Genomic DNA, 16,018 nt, shown 5'->3' with positions numbered 1-16,018 from the left:
ATACTCCTTGCAGAAACTACTACCGCTGTGACCACAAGAGATACCCGGACCCTACCATAGTCCAGGGCTGTATGCCGACCATTTAATCACAGTACTCAAATAGTATGGATGCAGCTCTGTCATACAACGCTCTGTATACCAGTGGGGTCAATCACAAACCCCCTTGCTTAATCCGACCGCAAGAGCCATGCTGGTCGAACCACGACAATCGTCATTATCAAGAGAATCAGATCTGATACACGATTTTTTTCGATAATCATAATCAAGCGTAGGAACCACTGTAGATACGAAGCACATTCTATCAGGGAACATCTTTGTGGTCTGAAGACTTGCATCAAAAAGAGCCTCCATCGACCGCAAAGATCACCATGTTGAGAGAATGCATATCTACAGATAGCCATGACCCAACACTTGCTGGTATTACTCTGTTCTCTGTATGCTATGCAGTTACAATATTCTACAACCATCGCATGAACTCTATATAATGGCCCAATCGTTTCCTCTACATCATCTCACACAGCATAGCCTTTTCTGCATGTCTACATTCTTATGACAATATTTCCCGCACCACGTCAGTAAAAAACAGCTGCGTACATATCCCTCATTGCAATATTGAATTTCATCGAAGCGACAGACACCGTTATTGTCTCACAGAATGCGCGATAACTCCGATATGACAACCTCATGACGTAGGGAACTCCTCCTTGCGAAAGACCCCATTAGTACAGTGTTAGGAAAGGCAGACATACTGGACTATATCTAAATAGCTTCCCAACACCTATTAGTACAACCCACAACTCCATGGTTATCAGCACCGCACTGCAACAATGACAAAAGCCCAACCCTCAGTATCACCCGATGAATTCCTTAAAATTATCACACCCTTCTTGAACGAAATCTACCCCAACCTCCCACCCTTTGCGCCCGACGAAGCCTTCAAAAACGAAGCCTTCAAGAAATTCGCAGCCGCTTCCGGCCTCCCAGAAGACACCATCCCCCACTTCGTCGACACAGGAGAAGTCCTAACACGATGCTTCTACCCCAGTCTTCCCCGAGATCTAAAGATTTCCATAGGAGTCCTAACAGCATACGTCTTCTCGATCGACGACCAATGCGCAGACCTCGAATTCCGCGAGCAGCTTAAACCCTATCGCTCCGTCTTTCTTGGCAAATCCAGCACCAATCTGCAATATATCAAGGGACTATACAACACCCTTCACGATATAGTTAGTCACTATGAATGGTATGCTGGCGACATGATCTTCAAGTCAACCATGGACTTTTTGAGCATCAATATCGTGGAGGCAGAGCGGACGGGTGATTTCGTGGTCTCTCCTTCTACCAAGTTGTTTCCGGACTTCTTGCGACGGAAAAGTGGTATTGGGGAAGCTTATGCGTTTTTCTATTTCAGCGAGAGTGACTGGAAGCTGAGGGATTACTTTACGTTGATCCCTGATATAGCGGGGATTATTGAGCAGTTGAATGATGTGTTGTCTTTTTATAAGGAGTCTGTTTGGGGAAATGAACCAGGGACGTGGATCAGGCAGACTTCTGTTTGCAGGGGGATTTCTGAGTATGAGGTTTTCCAGGAGAGAGTGGATCAGTGCTTGGGTAGTATCCGGAGACTGCGTGCTGCATGTGAGGGAAATTCGAGACTGCTAAAGACAGTCAACGAGTTTATCAATGGGTATCCTCTATTCCATCTTAACGCGGGGAGGTATAAGCTGGATCAGTTTGGCAGTTATGACGGCTGGCTGAATGAGAAAGCCCTTGGTGGAAATTAGATGATTCGATAGACCAAAGCATTTAGCACCAATTGAATTTAAGGGTGGTGGAACTAAGTCAAAGACTTCGGTTCTTATAATAGTACATTTATGTCAACACCGTGAAGAGAGACATTCATTGCAATCTGGGTGCCCATCACGGCTCTATATAGGGACAGGGCCGCGATGCTCGAAATTTCACAGCAAGACTAGGAGACCGTCTGGGAGGCCTGATATAGGGCAGCCCTTTGATTACATTCCTGATCACGAGGTGCAGACAGGTGTCACACTTCCTCCAAGAAATAATCACTTATTTCCAAGCCGAGACTTAGATTAGGTGGGAAGAAAGACCCTATAATCTGCCCTGTGCTTGGATCATAAGGAAGGCCCTCATCGTAAGTATCCTGAGCGTTGGTGTCTTTGTCCGTTTGCATCAGACTAGGACTTTCTGGAGAAGGATGGCACTTCACATGGGCTTCCAGAGAATTTGACGAGCCAAAAAAAGGTGAAGGGCCGCTTCCAAATTCACTGGGGCGCGGGTCTGGAGTAGGCGAAAGTCCGGTTGGTCTAGGTCCAGGCGGAACAGAAATGCCGACATCACTTGGGATAGGGTGAATAGGTAAATTCACTCCTGCATATTGTTCGATACGGCGTAGGAGGCATTGGCATAGTAAGCGAGCTTTCTCTGAGGCTGCGTTGGTCTTTGCTAGTATAGCAAGCCATTGAAGGGCTCTTTCAGTCGCCTTAGAAACCATCGAAGCTTTCTCTGGAACGTGACAAACTCCAAAAGACAGCTCTATTAAAAGAACTGTGGTTGCTTGAACAAGGAAATGCAGTATACACCACCACGGTGACATTCTGTACAGTGAAGCAGCATCTAGTCCTTCGGGAAATAGCCTCAGCATATGGCAAGCCGATTCCACGCACTCAGCTGCTGTTCTGTGACAGAAATCCAGCATTTTCTCATCCGAAACCTTGCCTTCCTGCTCCGCAGGATTAGGACGGCGAAGGCATGGCCGTGTTATGCCAATTTTGGTGCTATAGAATAAAAATGCCAGGCTCATCCGGTGGGTAGATATCGAATGAGTGACCTGTGAGGACTGTGTTGATGTAAAATCATAATCTTTAGGAAGACTCAAAAGCCAAGATTCGATGTCAGAAGTGAGACCTTGTATGGCAAACTCTATCCCTATCCAAGATGTGCGCGCTGCTCCGGGACTGTAGAGCTTGGTTGTCATTTTCTTTGATATCAGCGTGAGCAGAATGACATGAAGGAAGTGCAATGATCCACAAGGAGGACTGGCAGTTGCGCCTGTAGCCTTTGGGGTAGCTATCGAGTGTTTGGCCTTCAGATCAAAATTCAAACTGTTGCCTTCAGTCCCGTGTGATAGACGGAGACAGTTTATCACTTCATCCCTTTCGAAATTCTCTTCGTCAACTGGAACAGGCAGGGGTATTGTATATATAGTATCATCTATGAAAGACGGCCGTCCTGTGACCATGCTAAGTCGGTGATCAAGCATGTAAAGGGACCACCATACGCGATATCGGATCTCCCTGGAAGTATCCGAAGCCGACTTGCTCATGTTGCGCAGATGCAATCCAAGACCAAGGGCTCCACGAACAGCACCCCCACAAATTCTCCAAGCACTTGAATCATTCGTAAGCACTGGCATGTATAGGTGACTTGTATATACGGACATAGATGTACGTACCGGTTGATATGCCCCAGAGAAAGCATGTACAAAGCTGTTAGCCCTTCCACTTGTAGTTGCTGTAGGTCAGGATGGTGAAAACCCCCGTTATCCATACTCAAGACCGTTGCTCTTGAGAAATACAGCCAGTGATTATTCTTGTTCAATTGCCATTCTGCGTCAGAGATATAAGCATACCTAGCAGCGATTGCAAAGACTACGTTCAAGACTGCGAGCCACTTGTTTCCTGGGCGTAAATTGGCATTGTTGAAGAATGCACGGAACTGTGCTCCGAATGGCGTGGTTCCAATGATTGGAAAAGAAGGATGCACCCGGTCCAAATAGCAGTTATAGAGCTTTGAAGCTATATCCTTCGACGGCAGTGCATAAGGCTCTTGTCGCTCGATACTTGGTAGCTCTTGATCATCAACATGGTAATTCGAAGCGGATATAAGACTATCATCAGAGTTTTGCAGCGATATAGATTCTTTAGGAGTCCCACATCCAGTCCCATCGTTGACATCTCGGCCTAATGAATGTATCCACGCAATTTCGGAGCTTTGGCCAATGTAGCCCGTAGCCTGGGAAACTTCGTCCTTATTGAAGTCTTCACTGATACAATCAACGCAGTGGCTGGAGTCAACGAATGGTGGCAACTGGGAGTTGGGAGTTGAAAGAGGTCTTTGATTTCCGAGGAAGGGTGTTTGCCCATCAGGGGACAGGGCAGGACTGGAAGACTCCTCCTACTTCTAGTCAGTATAAATCTTGGAGTAGACAGAGCGAAGTGGAAATAGCGGGCTCGATCGGAACAAGAGATATGGCTAAGGCTAAAGAGATGCGAGGAGTCTGTGTCTGTACCACTGTCAATGCCAGGTTCATCAGCTGCTCATTCGTAAGCCCAAATCTGTTGCTCAGGTTCTTCAAAGCGTCTTCGTAAGTCCGTATTTTGGCCTCCAAACTAGCCAATTGCCTTGGTGTACCAATTCCTCTAAAATCAGTTGAGGATCTAGCTAGTCAGATGAAAACACACCTCTTGGATTTCTCCCTTTTACCATCTGTGTAGCAGCAGATGATGCCAGCCTCACGGCAGTTGCGACAACCAGACTTATCCCCTGTGCACTTTGTCTTTCTCTGTCTGCAGGATTCGCATGCTCGGCTCACGTGACGACGATGAAATCTACCAGGGGTTGAGAATGTTTCCAAGCCTTCTGCTAGCCTAGGAATTGCCATCTTCCTGCTAGTCAAAATATGCTCCGCTCGGTGGGTGGACACCGCATGAGACGCATTGCCCTTGAGATCCTCGGTTAAATTCCGGAATTGAAGATAGAGAAGAGGGTAGTCGGATGGTCCTCACCACATCGCTGTAGTTGTGTGAATCGGTAGAGGATATCCTGAAGGTTGCTTGTTCTGGCCAAGGTGGATACTGCATTGTGTGGTGGAGGTTTAGGAATGAAGTCACAATCCTGTCCAGGCAATCATTAGTAGCTATTCTGTAGTAGAACCCTAAGGAGCTCATCTTGATGTCACCCATTGCTGATACCTTAAAGGGCTAAACAATCGAAGGATGATACACCAGAATAATTCAAGTGAAGTAGATAATGTTTACGGAAAAGAGTAGCTGAGCTGAGGGTGAATATATAGTTTAAGACTGCGTTCTTCAACGAAAGTATGGAGATGTAACTTAGTCTGAAAGAGTGTGAAGCTAGTTCTCGAAAGAGTGATGTCTAATGGTTCAAGAAGAACCAAACCCTTAATCAGTTTCTCTCTCAACAGAATTTTACTAACAGAAAGCGCAGGTGGAAACCGCAGTCGTGGCTACCTTTCTTGTCTCTTTCTTTTTCCCACCAGCCGAGGATCGACCCGTCTGGTCTAGATGTTAGGTGCCAAACTATTGAGCGGACAAGCGAGAACTCTAATAGGCCCGAAATATGCAATGATGCGTATTTAAAAGAACAGAATCAGTATCAGTTCGTTTTAATGAAGTGAAGGTAGAGCCCTGCCAACCTGGGAAAACCGGCAGATGCAGACAGCGTATTCTCCATGATTAGCCAGTTTATCTATGGGTATTGCTTGGTTCAGTTGTAACCGCAAAGCCCTATTCAACTGACTAGAAGGCAGTATTATGTAGTGAAGCTTGACGGGTTGAGCCAAGATCGAATATGGAACAGTTCATCGTTGTATTCAGGCTGTCAACAGACGCGTTGGGAGTGGGAGATGGGCCCACGAGGATGCTTTCGCCATCTTCATTTAACCAATAAACAGCAGAACAATGTGCTCAACTTGATCGTCTCTTTTAGAGAACCACGGTCGACCCCATTAGGGTCTGCACAGCATGTAACGTTCTCAAACTTTCTCCGCTGTGTTAGCCGGTTTGGCCAAACTCTGAAAATGTCCCAGAGGATTTAACTTTCCCCTGCGCAACTGATACGCATACAGAATGTATTTTCCACTCCACGGATGTGTGACATACTACAATCCCCAGTCTATCAAGGTGCTTATTCGGACCCGATCTGCCGAAAATACTCCTGTATCCGGTTTATTCTCCCCTGGGTCAGTTACATGCAGCGGCGTAGGATGGTAGATGGTCCAAGAATATCCGCGTACACACCATGAAGATATCTCTTGACTATGGATACAAACTGGCGACGCCTTTCGAAAATAAGATAACACTAAATACATCAGTGTCAGAAAAGCAGATATGTTAAATGTTCCTAGAGAAGGAATACCCCTCGAAATGATCAAAGCTTTGTCATCATGTATCGTTCATGACCTGTAGGCGGATGGATCTATCATGAGATGTATATATGGTGAATACTAATAATTGAGCAAATAAATCATAATTTGAAATACGTTTTTTAGCGGAAAAGGTTTGTGTGGAGGTACTAGTAGAGAAAAGAAGAAATGATCTTGAGAATTGCTTACTGTTGTCCGCTGGATGGATGGTACAATGCACACCCACCCCCATACTCACTAGTTTCCAGGCAGCTACATATAATGAGCAGTACTACAGTGAAATTCAAGCGAGAGATACACTATCCGTAAAACCGTGACGTGTGATATTACCACAGCATCTCAATCGCTTCACGAAACAGCCTGTTAGTCCATCATTGTGGCCTTTCAGCCATAAGAAATCTTCATTGACTGTTCACAGTCTTGAGCAGAATGTTCTATAGTATGAAAATTTCTGACTTTACGTTACACTCCCATCTTACAATTGAAGCATTCCTTTGTCGATTGTCACCCTCCACATTTACCTAGTCAGATGCTACATTATCATGCCACTTTCCATGTAAAGTATATTACCTAGTGCACGATGTCTGATCCACGGTACAGGGGCTGAGTTGAAGGCTCATGTTCTGCAACCTTGGTACGCGTAAAAATGACGATGACATGAATCTGGAGTATTATGCAAGGCTTATCATCAAATTATAAACCCACTCTTATATGATATGTTTAATCAATGCCTGGGCAATTACACGTACAGAATGCGTCATCTTAGGTGATACTGATGAAGAAAGCTGAATCAGACAAGCATTATTCTATAAACCAAATTCGGGGACAGGTACATAATATCATCACAACCCAACAAACAACGTGGATGATATATACCATCCTGCTATCATGTTATATCTATGTACTCATCCAGAACATATCACGTCAAGAAGCAAGTTCGTATCCAACCTGCCCAAATTACGCGGCATCCAAACGTCGCATATGCCTTGTTTGATGCCACCTTAATAAGATCTTATTTCCTGTCTGACGAAGGGGGTTTCAGGAGCAAGCTATGCACTCGTGGTGGTATAAAAGGTCCCTGAGATCATTGAAGGTGTGTCTAAAGAGTTTTTCAGGCGTGCCTTAACTTCAAGGCTTGAGCAGGGGCTTTCTCAGTTCCTTTCCAAGCACCTCCGGCCTTGAAATGCGTGCGTGGGCCGCTAAATTCTCGTGATCCTCCCATCCACTCGGGACGATACATCTCAACTCAGTCTGGACTACAATGGTGAATCATCTGGCATGCCGTCAGAGATGGTACAAGACTGAACAACAAAAGCCTGAAATCAGACCCGGGCTGTTGTCACTGTGCGTGCGTTGCAGCGCAATAAGCTTAAGTGATTGTTTCTTCCATGTTTCCAGAAGATCATTGCAGGGTAGAAAAATAGCGAATGTTCATGGCGGACGTTCCAAATACGTCTTCTCTGAATGGAATGCGTCAGGCAAGACCTGCTTGTGCTATGGAGTCTTCGCTCACGCCCACAACAGTGGCTCCGAACATGTTTCCCTCTGGCAAGAAGTGTTCCATATATCTCGTCGCACGGCAATTTCAGCTGAGACTCTGAAAATTCCTCTCGCGTCATCCTGTAATATTGACATGTGAATTTACGCGCTATACTTGAAAATGTTTGGACAAACTTCGTTACCAGCAGCCTCGATGAGATGGAATATATAGACACAGAAGACATTTTACCTCGCTGCCATAGAGGGGAATTCTACGACTTGTCCAAGCGACCGGCTTATTCCCATAAGCATGGCTTCGCATCATCCTGTATGATTCCTTTGGCGAATTAATGAAAATAAAAGGCGTTCCGCTTCTTGAGATGGCCAAGGGCCTGCATGGTCAGTACCGGAGTAATGGAATTTACGAGCTGGAAAACCATGAAACGGAATGGGAATCATTCAGACCATTGCTTCGTCTTCGAACGTTTACCCCATTAACAATTCTTAGCACAAGGGATCGATAATATGATATGAACTTTAGCCCTATGAGAGTATTTGTATGCTCGACACCGAAGGCTGCATTATCAACGCAATGCCATCAGACCAGCATTCTGCATTATATGGACATTCAAGGTCGTGTTCCTACAATTGACAAATCTTTCCTGAGTGTTGTGTTTGCCATGATAGATTTGGACTGGGCATACTGTTACTGGTTGACTCTTGTGTCTGCTATACCCGTCATTGACATCACCTATCTGGATCATGACACAGATTGAACGGGCGGAAAACCCAAGAGTATCTAGGAAATACGCACAAGTGTCGCAGTAATTTGAGTCACTAAGAATCAGAAACACCCATATAGGGCATTACGTGGAAAAAGATTGGTTTGATCCAACATGATGTGGCTATAAGAATGCAGGTTATATCAATAATGTGATCCCCAGGGTAGATATCTCTCAAGATCAAGGAAAGATCTGACAGAGCATCGTGAATCCCTTGTACTGCTACAGATGACTATAGTTCCTGATACGGGGGACTTTGGTATAGGGACGAGAGCAAACGAGGGTGTATCATGCCATGCTCACAGCTTCCTATCTTCTTCGATGACCATAGGCAAAGCTGATAGAGCTTTCATCCAGAAAAGGCACCACAGGAGCCAGCTTGAAATGTCTAGCCAGTCGCAAGTCCTAATGACCATGACCTGTCAATGCCCTTAGAAAGTCTCTTCCATGAGAGAGCACTGGGAAAGATGCATTCTCCATTCTGGTAGCTTCCGGCAACATAAGGACGGAGTGAGCGATCTCAGGAGAAGTATCCCGGCTTTGTACAGCCACTGTTGCTATTCTTCTATGTGGCATATCTAACCAAATGACTTCTATTGCTGCCGGTGACGATATCACTACGCTTATAGTCCCTGGCAGAAACCGAAGTGGCCAAATTAGTTGCCGAGTCAGTATGTCATCAAAATCTATTTTCAGCCTGTGAATCATAATGACCCTTGGATGGAAGGCAAAATCTGTGAGTTGAAGAACTATAACGTCTATTCTAAGTTTTTATTGTTCAGCTTTCCGAGTATACCTCCTACAAGTTTCAACAGTCTATTCGACATTCATCATCTGAACGCTTCGACCTATTTATCTACTATACTAGCAATTTTATTGCTTCATACTACAACCACACAACCATCCATTTCATCAGATACGCCACTGGAGACTATACAACACTACTAAATTCCCGCCTGAAACATCTCAGACGCTGAATTCGCTAAAGAGCTCCTTTGTAGAGGAAACTCTATCCTCCCTCCACCTACTCAACAAAACATCAGTATCCATCTTAAATTAAACAACAAGATGGCTCCTATCCTTTTATACAACAATCTCCGCCACCCCTTCAAGTCCTTGGATCGCATCATCCACCCTCGCAAGGGCAAGGATAAGGGCAAAACCAGAGCCCAGCACGATTCATCATCAGCCCTAACACGACTTTTCGCCAACACTGAAGAGGATGAAAATGAAGAAGTGTCTGTCTCTCACATCACGGAGCCTACTTCTCAAATTCTGGTCGAAGACCAAGATCCAGCCCTCGATACCCTCCTCCACACACTCTCCTCTACCAGAACTACCAGCACGTCTGACAGCTCTACTCTTCTTCCACTTCTTGCTTCTGCCATCGACACTCTATCAACCCACATCCAGAACCACAAAGTCAACACTCTTCCAATCTATACCTCCCTCTTGCGTCATCTTGACACCTATATCGGCTATCTCATTTGGGATCATGAGATCCTTCTCACAGATGCAGAGATTATCTTTACTGCCTCCACGAGCCCAACTTCTGAACACCGACACAACATTATTCTCCAGCTGGAATCTGCCTACGTCTCAAACTACGAGACATGCAAGACGCTAATAAACCGTCTCAATCAACTAGTTGATATAGAGATGATCAAACGTGCAGATTGGATATTCCCTCGCCAGACTGGCTGGGTAGGGGTAAGGAGAGAAGTTATAAGGCTTGAAAGGTCTCTGAAAGAAATCAGATGGGCTGGCAAGTTGAGAGAAGTTAATTACGTGGATTACTAAATTCTTCATGCCCAACTTCTCTTCCTCCACTGCCTTTCCCGCTATACCTCTACCTTCCAACGGAAACACTCTCTCTTTCTATGCATCTTAAGACCCAACCCTTCCCCCTTTATTTGTCTCTTCCTCTATTATTCTTTCTATTACTACCGCAGTTGAGCGAGCCATATACTGGCTATCTCAGGGCGGGTGGTGGCAACCTTCTTATTACCTGTCTCTATCTTTATCTGTCCTTTTCTTTCCTTCTTTTTATTTTTTTTCTCCTCTTTTCCTTCTTCATTTTGTTACTACCTCAGTTGGGAGAGCCAAATATTGACTCTCTCAGGGCGGGTGGTGGGAACTTTTGTACCATATTTCTCATTCTCCAATGTCTCTCATTTCTATATTACTACCTCAGTTGGGAGAGCCACATGCTGGCTTTCTCAGGGTGGGTGGTGGGAAAGTCTTGTGCCTTTCTTTTCTTCTTTCCTTATACTCTCCCGTTTCAAGTTGAATCTGTTCAATTACCTATCCTGTTGCGTGATACCCATGTAGTTATTTATATTGACACATCGATTGCCGAGATGTCTTAAAATACATCTACAGAGTACAGTCCACGCCTGGATAACTACCTCCTTATACAAAGGCATTTGATAAAAGACGAGTAAGCCATGTCCCGGTCACTATCAACAATATATTCTTCAGCAGCTGCACTAGCAATGATAACAGCCATATTAAGCTGACATGCTACATAAAGAATGAACGTGGTATGATACAAAGAAGAATCTTGGAGTTCGGCCAAGCCCTGGGTTTTGTCGTGGTGTTTTGAGTGAGCCGGCGTAGCTGAAGACGCTTGTAAATGGTTGATGGTCTCTATTTGTTGAAGGCCCGGGCTTGGTCAGCTGCGCACAGATATGAAACAACTGCGTGAGAGAGGTGACTTTAGAATAACTCCAGAATGGTTCGGGGTTTACCATGGATTTACCGGCACTGGGATTAAGTTAAGGTCCATGCTGCAAAAGAATGGCGTATGGGGCGACAGAAGAGAATTACACAAATAATGGATGCTTCATGGTAGTCCAAGATCATACAGTGCATGCTATTGCTTCTAGTTATAGGAAATTACTTCATTCTGGATACATAGATGATAATGAAAACGCTCCTGAAAGGGGAAAGTATACATTATACATTAGAATTAGAGAGTGAAAAAAGAGAAAAAAAAATAAAGAAAAAAGTAAAAAGAGGAAAAATAAAAAAAAAAATAAAAATAAAAATAAAAGACAAAGGGAGGGGAGGGAGGAAGGAGAATACAGATATGACGACAGAAAAAGAGCGCATCTTGGTGTATGAACCGATACTATAAGCAAAGAAAACAGTTTTGTCAAGAGTATGTTCTAGACCCTTTCAATGCCATGGTGACATATCCGTTACCATATGGTCCGCGGTGCCTACCTCCACCCACTCTTTGTCCATTCGGATGCTCAACTTCCACCTCATACGCTCACGGACATCTTTATAAACCATCCACGATGCCAAGCACTCATACCAAAAGATTTTTTCGGCACCTGGGGGGTAATACACGCCGCGACGGGCTTCACCGGGAGGATTGAGCTTGAGCTCACCTATTACCTGGACACCTAAATGGCATTAGTTCGAAGATCCATGTATCTGGGGCCAGAGAGGTGCGACTGACGGTTCGGCATTTGCGTGAAACGACGGATAAGGACTGATTGTACACTTTGCCCAGCCTCCATAGCGAGCCACATGTGCACGCCTCCCTCATTACTTAATGCGCGGCCCTGCAGGAAGAGAGACAATCAGAAAGAGCAGACCCTGACATGGGATCAGAACGATGCGTACCGAGTCAATCACACGAAAAGCATGTTTCCTTGGGGGTTCAAGCCCTGTTGCAAGCATTTCGATGACGGGTGCAGCCAATTCGTAACCCCAGATGCTCTGGTACTGCACGTATTCAGAGACTGTACTGCCACGGAGCGTCAACCCGTAGGATACGGCAGTGACACTGCCATGAATAGGTTAGCACCGCGAAATCCGGCAAAGAGGAAGAAACCTACGCATCGCTGCCCTGTAGATGGCGCAGAGACGGTCGTTCGTCCTCATCAATATCCTGCAGGCGGCGTTCGATTTCGTTCCTCAGGTAGACTGACTGACTGAAACCACCCACGAGGACGATGTTGGTCACATTCCACACAGATATGTGGCGCAAAATGGCTTTCAGGATTGGTCTCACAATAGGATCGAATGCTTTGACGAGTGAAGCCCTGGTGAGAGTGAACTGATTGGTTTGCTCGTCAAATTGCTCTGATGGATTGTACTTCCATCTGGTCTTGTACTGCTGGGAAAGTGGGAGGTAAACAATCATATCCTCGTTGCCAGAGAAGCCATGCTTGGCGTCAATGGCCGCCTTCCAAGCCATGGAAGCCACCTGGCCCTTTGCGCATGGCAGACCAAGTTCCTCGCGGATGTGACCCATGAGCGATGTCTCTACCAAATGACTGCCGTGCTTCATCGTACTTTGCTCACTTAGCGGATGAAAGAGTAAGTGGTGTGCCTCGTTTGCCGTTGCGGATACGCGAAATGCAGTGTAATCCTGATCTTGGTCAGTTCAGGTCATTGATAGTTGAAGTCTCACCGAGAGAAAGGGCTAAAAAGAGGGAGGGTGGGTTGATAAAAGACAATGGTGCACTTACGCAGGTCACACCACCTAAATCACATACCAACACACGGTCTCCAACCTGGCACAAGGAAGATCAGCCAGTAATTCGGTGGCCATTTATGCGGTCATGATGCTACTGCTTACCTGAGCAAGGCCTTCCTCCTCGAGTTGGTTAGCCACCCGTATAGCGGCTGCTTTCGCTTCTGAAGTATAAGAAACCTGGTCGTCGCCATTCTCGAAACCAGCCTCCCGAATCGCACTTTGCATCATTATCTCGCCCTCTACCGTCCAGCAGTCAGGCATTGCAAAGTACCAGTCAATTGGGGGGAGTCGGTCGAGCCCAATTTCTTGAATGACAGTTATATCGGCGATGAATGCCTTACGCAGAGCTTCCAGAAAGCCCTTAATAGCATCCTGGGGTTGAATGGGGTTTCTGTCGATTCCGGGCACCTTGGCATTTCCAAATATGTCCAAGTTCATTGACTCCGCTGAAGGGACCCCAGCAACCTGTAACTTTAGCAGGACCAGATGGCTATCTTGTCGACCTACTTCGCAACCCCACGCACGCAGATTATTGGTACCAGGATAATAAGAGACCCAAGTCGGGATGATTGAGTCGCGGCCATTTGGACGCCACTCCTTGATACTTCGGTTGTTCCCGTAATGATATGTCACGACTAAGAAGAGCCTTCAGTCCAGCACCGGGGTGGATAAGGCCAGCGCGCGGCGGCAGAGGGACAAAGGGGAAATAACTTTCCAATCACTCACCACACTTCGTCACGCCAAAATCAACTCCTGCAACAAGGCGTCGCTGATCAGCCATTGTGCGCAAGGAATCACGAATTCAGAAACAGTAGGGACAAAGATGATAGACTGCATGGAGAAATAAAGGAGGAAAGAATTAGGGCAAGATTGGAAGTGATAATTGCTATGATCTGACATGGATTGTCTGGAGCCGGTAACTGCAAAGAGTAGGCTCTGCCCTTTTTATAACCTTAGTCTCTTCAGGTTCTCCTATGCCAGCAGACTACCTATTATTTACTATAAGCCTGATCTAGATCGTCTACCGTGTCTCTGAATCTCCCGCTTTTGCCCGTCCTGCCCCTAGATCTCCTCTGTGTGGTCGTGTGTGTCTGTACTTGCCTCGGTGTGTAGAACTCTACCGCGTGTCCTGTGACCCACAAACTTCCTGGAGGAGTACTCCCCGTACAGAGAAGGTTTTTTAGGTATGACTAGGATGTTGAAAGCACAGAATAGATAGAACGCAAAGAAACTTCAAAGGGAAAAATGAAATGAAAAATAAATGGAAAACCAAAAAGGGAAATACAGTGACATTAAAATCAGGAGTAGTTGATGATCATAACGACTCAAACGATAATAAGACAATATGTTGCTGAAAGGAGATGTAAGAGGTAACACGAGAAAAGGAAAACGCCAGACCAAAAAAGAAAAAGGGAGGGGGGATAAAAAACGGTAAATTTGAAATAACTGGCCTCACAAAGAACACAGAAGTGGGTAAGAAATTGAAGAAAGAAATAATCTCCCAATAAAGAATGCTCAAAATACGAAACCTTAACTGAGCGGAAGGCAGGCGTTCCTGATCTGTCTTTTGACCTCTCTCTACTTCAATCCTCTCTCCCTATCACCTTGTCTGTTACGTGCAAGTCAAGTCTCCTCTACTTACCCCTACAACTTGATTTCCTGTCTCATAATTGTTCTCCTTCACCGGTCATCTACCTAGCAAACATGGGCAGGACGAAACAGGCCCGACAGCCTGAGCGAAAGAGTGAAGAGCGAACGCCCTTTCAGGATGACAAGTCTGAAACCCAAAATCGTGTCTACGGCCCCGGTAACTACTTCTTATCACGGGAAGAATACTACGATGTGCTGGCACAATGCAATTTGATGGAGGAGAATGCATGCTCCCAGCGATGCATCCTCGATCTCGTCAGTGCACGGTTCAACCATCTGGACTGCACCATTCGCACATGGACTCACGCATGGACACGTCGTGAATCGATGTCGCACCTTCAATCAGACGAAAAGCAGGACATCATCAATAGTCTTGATGGTTACTGTGTCCAGGAAGACTGGGACAGTATCCACCCTCTCCTTCCACCGGGAACCCGCGCGAATATGGGCCCGGTCTTAGGCGCTACAATGCTTTACCAATTCATCTTCTCTAAACTCATCGACTCTCCTTTTTGGTTCTTAGATGGAAAGATAAGCCCCACGGATGTTGATGGTGACCCGCAGTTTCACCTTCGTCTTCAATATTTGTACGAGAGAATCCGGGAAGCTTCTGTCTACAAGGCAGCCTGGTGGAAATCAGTCACTATCGGCGAGTGCAATGCCCGCAGCGCCTTCGATAACAATCCTGCCAATACAGGGCTGGCACAGGGTACCGCGGTTCAACGTAAAGCAACGGTGGAATCATTGACTGATGAGCTGCTTGGATGCCGGGTTTTTCAACTTCTTCTTCGTCCATTGGAGTATAAAAAGGATGTATCTCTTCGTCATGAACAGCTTCACCGAATCCTCCACGACGCTGTTAATACGATTCTCTACACTGAGGGAGGGATGTTTGGCAATACTACAATAGAACGGCTTCCGGATCTTCCTGTCTTCGTCCACGAGTCAGACAGAATGACATCCCATATGCATCACTTCACCAGCCCTCAGAATACTCCGAGTTTTGCGGCTTTAGATGGGGGTCGGACCCTGATAGTTACTCGCCCGGGCCTCGTTTACTCACAGATGCAAGCTCTGGGTCACGGTCGTATCTTCCCTCCTGAGCGAGTGGTCAAGGCGGAGGTGTTAGCGGAAGTGAAAAGGCCAACGAAGGAGAGGGTGTCTCGGAAAGGGTCAACATCCGGTGTTACGAAACCGACAAAAGGGAGAAGGGCCCAAAGAGCAAAGAAGCTCAGCGCCAGTCCCAGTGCAGCTGATGCCAAAGATAACAGCGGGGAACATGGAGAAGACAGGGAGGAAAGCGTACCTCTTGGGAAGCAGATGCCGCCGCGGAGGAAGACATTCTGGCGTCAGTGAGCGATATATGCCTTTAGTTTCTCTATGAATTGTTTCGGTAATTGCTGTTTTTTTTTTTTTTTTTTT

At 45.9% G+C, this 16,018-nt stretch overlaps 5 protein-coding genes across 5 annotated transcripts; 3 read left to right on the top strand and 2 right to left on the bottom strand.

Moving 5' to 3' along the window:
- Positions 1-827: 827 nt before the first annotated feature.
- Positions 828-1,784, top strand: BO79DRAFT_254581 (terpenoid synthase; the record flags this gene model as incomplete). Its single annotated transcript, XM_025686083.1, has 1 exon — positions 828-1,784. One exon carries the CDS (start codon positions 828-830, stop codon positions 1,782-1,784), a length of 957 nt encoding a protein of 318 aa, XP_025540019.1.
- Positions 1,785-2,047: 263 nt separating this feature from the next.
- Positions 2,048-4,886, bottom strand: BO79DRAFT_146699 (fungal specific transcription factor domain-containing protein; the record flags this gene model as incomplete). The annotated part of the gene is made up of 7 exons (XM_025678475.1): positions 2,048-3,413; positions 3,479-3,589; positions 3,656-4,200; positions 4,316-4,443; positions 4,510-4,569; positions 4,639-4,747; positions 4,812-4,886. The coding sequence occupies 7 exons, from the start codon at positions 4,884-4,886 to the stop codon at positions 2,048-2,050; spliced, it is 2,394 nt and encodes a 797-aa protein (XP_025540018.1).
- Positions 4,887-9,519: 4,633 nt separating this feature from the next.
- On the top strand, positions 9,520-10,251 carry BO79DRAFT_254579 (uncharacterized protein; the record flags this gene model as incomplete). The annotated part of the gene is made up of 1 exon (XM_025686082.1): positions 9,520-10,251. One exon carries the CDS (start codon positions 9,520-9,522, stop codon positions 10,249-10,251), a length of 732 nt encoding a protein of 243 aa, XP_025540017.1.
- A 1,380-nt stretch (positions 10,252-11,631) lies between these two features.
- Positions 11,632-13,727, bottom strand: BO79DRAFT_264485 (Hsp70 family protein; the record flags this gene model as incomplete). Its single annotated transcript, XM_025686797.1, has 7 exons — positions 11,632-11,864; positions 11,921-12,026; positions 12,088-12,250; positions 12,303-12,838; positions 12,939-12,983; positions 13,049-13,581; positions 13,673-13,727. The coding sequence occupies 7 exons, from the start codon at positions 13,725-13,727 to the stop codon at positions 11,632-11,634; spliced, it is 1,671 nt and encodes a 556-aa protein (XP_025540016.1).
- Positions 13,728-14,650: 923 nt separating this feature from the next.
- Positions 14,651-15,952, top strand: BO79DRAFT_264482 (uncharacterized protein; the record flags this gene model as incomplete). The annotated part of the gene is made up of 1 exon (XM_025686796.1): positions 14,651-15,952. One exon carries the CDS (start codon positions 14,651-14,653, stop codon positions 15,950-15,952), a length of 1,302 nt encoding a protein of 433 aa, XP_025540015.1.
- Between the last annotated feature and the right edge of the window lie 66 nt (positions 15,953-16,018).

This window comes from Aspergillus costaricaensis (genome assembly GCF_003184835.1).
Source record: "Aspergillus costaricaensis CBS 115574 unplaced genomic scaffold BO79scaffold_14, whole genome shotgun sequence".
In the NCBI taxonomy this organism is placed as follows: domain Eukaryota; kingdom Fungi; phylum Ascomycota; class Eurotiomycetes; order Eurotiales; family Aspergillaceae; genus Aspergillus; species Aspergillus costaricensis.
This window is presented reverse-complemented; position numbering and strand designations above follow the sequence as displayed.